The 10,000-nt window shown below is 44.4% G+C and overlaps 1 protein-coding gene across 1 annotated transcript in view; it reads left to right on the plus strand.

Annotated features, from left to right (window-relative positions):
• fstl5 (follistatin-like 5) overlaps positions 1 to 10,000 on the plus strand; it is a gene marked incomplete at its 5' end in the record, with an annotated part of 109,696 nt that overhangs the window by 6,221 nt on the left and 93,475 nt on the right. Inside the window, one exon of the mRNA XM_083685499.1 lies at positions 5,154 to 5,184. Within this exon, the coding sequence (XP_083541625.1) occupies positions 5,154 to 5,184 (31 nt within the window). The remainder of the gene's footprint in view (positions 1 to 5,153; positions 5,185 to 10,000) is intronic.

Genomic DNA, 10,000 nt, shown 5'->3' on the forward strand with positions numbered 1-10,000 from the left:
CAATCAGCCAGGACAAAGACAGTTTCTACAGTCAGCCAGGATGAAGACAGTTTCTACAGTTAGCCAGGACGAAGACAGTTTCTACAGTCAGCCAGGACGAAGACAGTTTCTACAGTTAGCCAGGATGAAGACAGTTTCTACAGTCAGCCAGGACGAAGACAGTTTCTACAGTCAGCCAGGACAAAGACAGTTTCTACAGTTAGCCAGGATGAAGACAGTTTCTACAGTCAGCCAGGATGAAGACAGTTTCACTGCCTTTGCTGTGTGTTTGGGGGACAGAGGTTGACCCGGTGCTGTATCTCCCTAAACTCAGACTACCTGCTGCACCTTGGGCCCCCGACTGCTAGCCCCCCCCCCCCCCCCCTCCCCGAGTGCAAAAGAAACATAAATAAAAAACAAACAAATAAAACATGTTGAGCTTAGGGTTGTACCAGACCTGCGGTGCGGTGAGACTGTGTTTTGTCCTAAGGCCTTGCATGTTGTCTGGTGTACAGTAGAGACCACCAGGTTGGGCTGTCCCTGTAGAGAGTGTCTCAGTCATCCTGAGTCATTCAGCTTACTGTACCCTACGGAGATTCTGTCTCTGTCCTCAACGGCTTATCCTCAAGTCCTAGCCTCTGTCTCCCAATCCACTCCACTCTTTTTATCTTTTTTTTGTAGTTTTGTCTGAGCTGCTCTACTGTATATAAAGTAACTGATTGAAAACCATGGAAGAGTCCATGATCTTTGACCCTCCTCCGCCCATGGAAACAAGGTTCCAGCGTTGTAGGAGCGTGTTGGAGAGCCTGATGTGATGAGGGACGTTATCTAGCTGTCAGAGCAGGACAAAATGGAGGCTGAGGCTGAGGCTGAGGCTGAGGCTGAGGCTGAGGAGAGTCATGGACACCAGACACGTACTGGCCTACCCACATGGCATGTCTAGATGAATACAGGATACACTGAGAGAGGGGGAGAGATGGGGAGAGACAGAGACAGAGAGAGAGAGAGAGAGAGAGAGAGAGCTCAATATGGTTGAGTTTAAACGCTTTCTAGTGAAACAGCATCTCCGGGATATGTGGAGTACGGAGGGAGGGAGAGAGAGAGAGAGAGAGAGGAAGCGAGCGATAGCACAGAGAGAGGGAGAGTGGAAGGGAGTGATAGCACAGAGGGAGGGAGGGAGGGATAAAGATACAGGCGGCCAGCCAACTAGCTATCAGGGGACAGGGTGTGTAGCTAGGTGCTCCACCATCCTCTTAAAGCAGGAGAGAGAGAGAGAGAGAGAGGCAGAGAGAGACAGAGACAGAGAGACAGAGACAGAGACAGAGACAGAGAGAGACAGAGAGACAGAGACAGAGAGAGAGACAGAGAGAGACAGAGAGCTGCCAAGGGCTTCTGAGAAACCTCTAGTCTTAAAACATGCAGATGAGCTAACTCCCATGAAGTCTCTCCCCAGCTAATTGAGCCTCTTAAGAGCAGCAACTACCATTGAAGTGTAGGCAGAGGGCCATGTGTCTTCACGCTAAGGCTGGCGGCCCTTGCATGGAAGATCAGGATTCATCTGTGAAGGTTAGGATGAAGCAGAGGAACATGCTAGTCAGTGCCAGTAGGGAATTATTGAGCACATAGCATTAGCTCTGGTTTATTTTTACAGCGTCATATCAAAGAGGCAGTCCAAAGCTGGCGAGAGATTCAGACTAGAGCGTAGCGCGACGGTGTGTAATTTTCTTATTTAGTCGCTGTGTTCGTTATGTGTTTCCTGTTCCAGACAGGAGCAGGAAATTAAGAATTAATACTGGCAGTGGGGTTCAGGGGTTCATGTTGGTTTCAGATACATGAATATGCTGACAAAAAAAAAGAAGAAAAAAAGTAGTCTACAATTAAAGGTCTAGTATGTAACATTAAAGGTCCAGTATGTAACATTAAAGGTCCAGTATGTAAAATTAAAGGTCCTCATGGTGGTAATTACTATGTTTAATCGGTAGCGATCAGGGAATACCGAATCGCTTGAAAGAAACACATTTATGAACGTTGTTTTGGTTGGGACTGGACTCACCGATTTTTGCCTTTCTGTCTCTGGTGGCTGCCTCTTCGAATTGTGCATGCATGCAGAAACACAACAGCTAATGCCTGACACTGCAAGTCCATTTTAGGGTGGGTTATATTATTTTTCGAGAGGTAATTCAAACTGAATTTCGTCCATGGTGGCCAGAGTTGGTAGATTTCCAACAAACGCACTGCTCCTTTAATTGTGTCTGTTCATTCCACTCCCTCAAATTCCATCCGATATATATTCATGTTGACAAGGCAATCTATCAGAGGAACTGTTCTCGTGGAAAGGAAAGGAAAACAAAGACACAGCAACATATACAAGCTTACGAGGGCATTCTGTCAACAGAGGAATTACATTTCATGCCGTTAAACCGATTTTGTCATACAGTCCAGCACATCCACCCGTGTTGATTTACAACGGAATATAGGTTTGAGAAAAACAAACAATCTCCTTCTGTCTCCTACGACAACTATCTCCTTCTGTCTCCTACTACAACTATCTCCTTCTGTCTGCTACGACAACTATCTCCTTCTGTCTGCTACGGCAACTATTACAACTATCTCCTTCTGTCTCCTACTACAACTATCTCCTTCTGTCTCCTACTACAACTATCTCCTTCTGTCTCCTACTACAACTATCTCCTTCTGTCTCCTACTACAACTATCTCCTTCTGTCTCCTACGACAACTATCTCCTTCTGTCTCCTACGACAACTATCTCCTTCTGTCTGCTACGACAACTATTACAACTATCTCCTTCTGTCTCCTACTACAACTATTACAACTATCTCCTTCTGTCTCCTACTACAACTATTACAACTATCTCCTTCTGTCTGCTACGACAACTATTACAACTATCTCCTTCTGTCTCCTACGACAACTATTACAACTATCTCCTTCTGTCTCCTACTACAACTATCTCCTTCTGTCTCCTACTACAACTATTACAACTATCTCCTTCTGTCTCCTACGACAACTATTACAACTATCTCCTTCTGTCTCCTACTACAACTATCTCCTTCTGTCTCCTACGACAACTATCTCCTTCTGTCTCCTACGACAACTATCTCCTTCTGTCTCCTACGAAAACTATCTCCTTCTGTCTCCTACGACAACTATTACAACTATCTCCTTCTGTCTCCTACTACAACTATTACAACTATCTCCTTCTGTCTCCTACGACAACTATTACAACTATCTCCTTCTGTCTCCTACTACAACTATCTCCTTCTGTCTGCTACGACAACTATTACAACTATCTCCTTCTGTCTCCTACTACAACTATCTCCTTCTGTCTCCTACGACAACTATCTCCTTCTGTCTCCTACGACAACTATTACAACTATCTCCTTCTGTCTCCTACTACAACTATTACAACTATCTCCTTCTGTCTCCTACGACAACTATTACAACTATCTCCTTCTGTCTCCTACTACAACTATCTCCTTCTGTCTGCTACGACAACTATTACAACTATCTCCTTCTGTCTCCTACTACAACTATCTCCTTCTGTCTCCTACGACAACTATCTCCTTCTGTCTCCTACGACAACTATCTCCTTCTGTCTCCTACTACAACTATTACAACTATCTCCTTCTGTCTCCTACGACAACTATTACAACTATCTCCTTCTGTCTCCTACGACAACTACTACAACTATCTCCTTCTGTCTCCTACTACAACTATTACAACTATCTCCTTCTGTCTCCTACTACAACTACTACAACTATCTCCTTCTGTCTCCTACTACAACTATCTCCTTCTGTCTCCTACTACAACTATCTCCTTCTGTCTCCTACTACAACTATTACAACTATCTCCTTCTGTCTCCTACTACAACTATTACAACTATCTCCTTCTGTCTCCTACTACAACTATCTCCTTCTGTCTCCTACTACAACTATCTCCTTCTGTCTGCTACTACAACTATTACAACTATCTCCTTCTGTCTCCTACTACAACTATTACAACTATCTCCTTCTGTCTCCTACTACAACTACTACAACTATCTCCTTCTGTCTCCTACTACAACTATCTCCTTCTGTCTCCTACGACAACTACTACAACTATCTCCTTCTGTAGCTTTATCATGCAAGTCCCATGTGGAGGAAGACTGATAGTTTCTGATCTCCTGTCTGGTGTCTGAAGAGGGTAGCAGAAGGCTGTAGTTATTGACTCGAGATGCTACATTATGTATTCAATTCATAATCCCACCATACTCGTAGCATCCAGTAGAAGACAAAAAAAACAACAGAAAAAAGGATGAATTTGAGAGTGAGAGAAGGAAAGGAGGGGTGCAGCGGTGGAGGAATCAAATATTAATACCTGTATATAATTCCTATTCATGTTGGCCGTTGCAGCCAGAGAATGCCCAAGCAGGCTAAGTTTTTTATTCTGGGATAATCGAACCTTTTATTCCATTATTCTTTTATTCCATTATTATATCTTGTAATGGCCTTGTACTGCGTACTGCCATTGTCCACCAAATACCCATGATTCACTTGTAAATAATTTGGCAGCGGAGCTTTAAATAGATAATGGTATGGAACACTTTCAGCTGCCACTTCCCTTGTTGCTGTGACCTTCTCTTAGCCTCTGTGGGCTTGTCATAATGGAGATGGCTCTCAGAGCTAACTGTCAATCAATCTGTGTTTCTGTGAGTTCCTGTGGTCTGAAACGAAGGGAAAAAACAGCCTCAGAACTGTAACCACACTTAACACAATCGATATGTTCTCCCGATAGAATCGCATTACCCTCAGATTCCTCAACATTACATTTTTCACCGCGAGCTATGTAGAAACACAGCGTCTCCCTAATGCATTTACATTTACAAGCATTCACAATGAATAGCCATTATGTTTCTGCAAGCAGTTGGAGTTTCACTCATAAAACTGTAAGTTGCTCTGTGTGAGTGTGTGTGTGTGTGTGTGTGTGTGTGTGTGTGTGTGTGTGTGTGTGTGTGAGAGAGAGAGAGTGTGTGTGTGCATGACTGTGTGTGTGCGTGTGTACCTCTGTGCGTGCGTGCATGTGTGAGTGCATGCGTGTGTGTGTGTGTGTGTGTGTGTATTTTGCTATGTTTGACAGTGTGATATCTGATGTCTTGTGTTTGTGTTTTTGTTTCAGCAGGATGGGATCCCAGGGAGTCTGAGGATAAAGGGTATGTTTCCATCTCTCTTCTCCCCCACTGCTACAATACAACACGCAGCCGGGCCTCTGACTGCACTTTAGCAAATCGTACAGCTGAGAATAATGTATAACTCTACTTCTGATTGCTTCCCTCATGTAAAACGGCTTGCATACAGTAGGCCCCAAGTAGTGATTAATGAAACTTGGATAAATGCACTGGTTAATTAAACGCCGTAGGCAGCGAGTCAATCAATTGCAGATAGAGGCAAACGGCACTGCAGATTCACTTGGAATGTTTCATCTGTATTTCAGTAACAGGTGTGGTTACTCATCGATACCCAGTGACAATGTCTGGTGGGGGAAAAGCTTGCGGAGTATGTCGATTTTAATTTGTTCAACACTTCCAATACAGCGTAAGGCTGTTGAATGATCATGCAGTGCAGTTGGCCTTTATCTGCCATTGATTGAATTAGGGCCACCGTCTAGAATCAGAATGTAAAACATGAACATGTGTTCCAAAAGAGAACATTGTGATGCCATCCAATGAGAAGCCGTGTGAGGCTGAGTTCTGCTTGTACAGTACTATACAGTACCTGTTCGAATACCTTGCTCTCAGGGGAGGCTGGAGGAGGTAGAAATTGGAGGACGGGCTAATTCCTAATGCCTGGAATGGAATAAGGAATGGCATCAAACACGTACTCTGATTTCTACCTCTACCAGCCTCCCCTGCTGAGTCTGTTTCAAGCGACCCACCACACTGTACATCAATAAGATGTTGAAGATGAGCATATAGGAGAGAATCGACCAACTGCAGGGGAGAGGGAATTGGAGGTAGAAAAATCACTTTCCTCTGGCTGTGAGCAAATGGGGGGGGGGGATCTATTCAGACTAGAGGAGGCTGGCGGAGGTAGAAATCGGAGGATAGGCTCATTGTAACTGATGGAATGGTATCAAACGTAGTCTACTGCAAGTACTGCTGTGGTAGAAAGTATACCTTAACTTGTGTGCTTTAAATCAATTAGAACACACTGCGTAATGCTTTCAACATTCCTTACATTTGTGGGAACCACTCATGGTACTTTGAGGGAAATAAATGAGTTGAAGGGTCTGAATGCGGCCAGATACCGTACCTGAAGTGACTATAGTAATTTCACACATTGCATTCAAAAAGCATCCCTCTCTGCACTGAAGACATCTAACTAGAAATCCTGGCTGTCATTCACCAGCATGTTGACCCTCTCATCTCTGAGAGGTCTGAATGGGCGCAGAATGAAAAGCTGAAGGATTTAAATCTGGCTGAATGAGTTTACCTTTCATATCCGCTTAGCCGTCCTCAGACAGGGAAGGGCAGCACATTATAAGCTAACTAAATACAGGCTTACCTTCACTAGTAATTACATACATTATTCATTTTCCTTTCCATTGGCTTCATGATCTCCAATGTCCCATGATGACACTGTACTCGCACTTAAAAAAAAAAGGAAAAAAGTATAACTCATAAAAGCTTTTATGAAGATGAGAAAATAAATGACTTTATTAAAAGCCCTACGGTAAATAGATGCTTCACAATAATATTATACTGACTATCAATGGTATTATACTGACTATCAATAATATTATACTGACTATCAATGATATTATACTGACTATCAATGACATTATACTGACTAATACAGTACAGAAGATATCACACACATCCTTACGGAGCATCTCTTGTTTTTGCTTGGCTATAAACAGGGAGAGACAAAGCCTGTTGTTAGACAGTAAAATTACCTCTAATATCTCTGTATAGACCATTACCTCTCCACCCCCGCCTTCCAATGTGTCCCGCGAGGCGATTCAGATGCAATAACGCACAGCCCTGATAAATGTCACAGCACTCTCACACACAGTCTGTCTGACAGATGCGTCTCATCTGTCACCCTGTCACCTTTCTGATGTCACACAGGCCGACCACTCACACACACACACACACATACATACATACACACACACACGTGCGAAGCGCACACACGCGCGACAGGCACACACACCTAAACGCACACACACACACACACACACACACACACACACACGCACACACACACACACACACACACACACACACACACACACACACACACGTCTGTCCCTCCTAAACAAGAGTCAATGTCAGGGGAAAGGTCACCAGTCTACTACCAAGATGTCTGCCACTAAGTGTTACAGAGGGAGGGGGTAATGGATGTTCCTCTATTTCCCTCCGCTGCGGAAGGTCAGAGTGGTAATTGTAGAGGGTGCATTATCATACAGCATGGCCCCAGCTGTCGACTGCAGTACTCTTTAATGCTGCTGCTGTCTCCGTAAGCAGGCAGAGCAGATCTTTGGCTACTTTTCAGAAAGCTCATTTTCAAGGCCCCAGATAACAATAATAGCAAGTGAACGCTGGTGGAAAAATCATAAATAATTCAAATATTGTTGATTTATTGCGGAATAGTTATCATCTTTGCAAGTGGGTGGATTTCAACTAATGGGTATTAAGTTGGCCGGTGATGAAAATATTGTTTCAACGGTTGTGTACTGTATTTCGCAGTGAAGGATGACAGAAACCCAGCTTAACTGACTTGAATAGGAACATGTTGATGAATTGGGTCACAACGGGACTACTTTCAATGTCAAATGTGGAATGGGTTGTTTTGAATTGGTTGTTTTGCTCCTGACTCAAAATCAATCTTCACAACAATGGCACAGCTCTCATCGAGCCAAGATGTGTGTGTCATCAGTCCAAACAGAACGCGAACATCCGCTTCAATTCATAGTGTTTTCACACTCAATTTTGGAAAATTGTAATACATGGGATGGAATGAGGAACGGTATCAAACACTCGTACCGTTGATACCATTCCTCGTTCCGTTCCATGCATTACAATGAGCCCATCCTCCGATTTTTGGAGCAGCAGGTAGCCTAGAGGTTAGAGAGGCCGGCCAGCAATCGGCAGGTCGCTGGTTTGATCCCCACTCCAGGAGGGAGCCGGATGTGAGCTGGTAACTGGAAGGTTACTGGCATCATATCTAAGGTGCCTACCACTGCCTTGAGCAAAGCATTTAACCCCTAACTGCTCCAGGGGCGCTGAATATGGCTGACCCTGTTCCCAGAGCCCAGAGCTCTGTTCTCCCTTGGGTGTGCATGTGTGTTGACTCGGGGGGGGGGGTGTGCAGTGTGCAGTGCGTGTGTGTTGTCTCGGGGGTGTGCACGTATCACATTTCTACAATTGATGAGAATTGATTGCATGGCCAAATAAACAGTCTTCTTCTACCTCCACCAGCTTCACACAGTAAAGACTGTGAGTGTCGGAAAACAAAACAATTCCAGTCCCATATACAATCCAGGAATACATACAAAATGAAATGGAATGTCAGAATGTTGACAGACTGACAGGATACCGTCTCTTTTCCCACAATGCAGTGCACAGTAATTGGAATCCCAAATGAAGTTGCTGGCACATCAGCCTCACTTCCCATTCTGTTTGGTACAAACTACCTCTGGGCCTGGGCCTGGGCCTGGGTGGAAATCCTATTTGCAGGAGTAAACAAACTACTCGTCGTATAATATTGAAAACCTGGTGCAACATACATTTCAAAGATACATATATTTTTCCCTATTACATTCTGCGAATGCCAAACCAGGCTGAGCTTCCATTTGTGACAAAAGTTTTTTTTTTTCCATATTGAGGACTGCAATTTTTCTCCCTGCATAACAATGACGGAATCCTCTTCTAGTTGTTGCTAGGTGAAATATACTCAGGAGAGGGTAGTGGTGAGATTCCTGTTTTGAATTCTTCACAAGAACAGTTCATTATTATTTGTTACCTGTAACCCAAGTACAAATTCCCCTATCTGTGCTGTCTCCAAACAGATATAATGATATCATTTATTACTTTGTATGCAAAGCCGCCCCCACAACCCCCCCCCCCCTCCCCCGCCACCCCCCCCACCCTCCAGCTCTCGTACATTTGAATAATTCAAAGGTTGCAAACATCGAGCTCCTAAATTGTATATTAATTCTTAAATTATATGCCCCCTCCCCCCCCCCGCCCCCCCACCCCTTGGGTCTGGGGTACACTTTTAATAAGTCGACACAGCAGCGACTTGCATGAGACCGCGTGGAGCTGAACATTCTGCAGCGCAGCACTTCCTCACAAACAGAGTTATGGCGGAGGCGAGACTCCCTGTTGTTTCAATCACTACAGAGTCCTCCCGTGGTCTCTCCACAAGTTAATATGGAATAACTTTCATAAGTCTTAATCACGTTACGGGGAATTAAGATTCACAGGGTGTTTCAGGACAGACCTACAACACAGTGGACAGGCACACCACTTCGGGTCGGGAGGACGGAAGATTTGTTTTAATGAAGAGAAACAGGGACTTGGTTTGATAACACTTCACAGTGAGGTTGTTTTTGTTAACGGTTGTATGAAGGGGTTGTGACCGAGCACATTTTGAACAAAGGCTAAAGGCTGAGACAAGTTGGTTTTTAACAAGAAAGAAGCTTTGTGATCCAGTTCCTCCAAGAGATGCTGAGTTTTCTCTTCGTCGTAATGCGTTTAGTTACAGTCAGGCCCCATAGAAGCCTTTAGAAAGGCATCCACAGTGTACAGTGTTGCCCTGGGGTTGAATTACAAGAGCCACTCCGACAAGCTTGCTTCGATTTTCAAGTGTAACAATGACTCATGCTCTTTGACCTACAAAGGCCACCGTAGACAGGTGGGCCTGACCTACATACAAGTCCTCGCTACGATACCTCAGAGGAGTTGTCGCTGTCTGTCACACACACACACACACACACACGCGCGCACACACACGCGCACGCGC

This window comes from Argentina silus (assembly GCF_951799395.1).
Source record: "Argentina silus genome assembly, chromosome: 15".
In the NCBI taxonomy this organism is placed as follows: domain Eukaryota; kingdom Metazoa; phylum Chordata; class Actinopteri; order Argentiniformes; family Argentinidae; genus Argentina; species Argentina silus.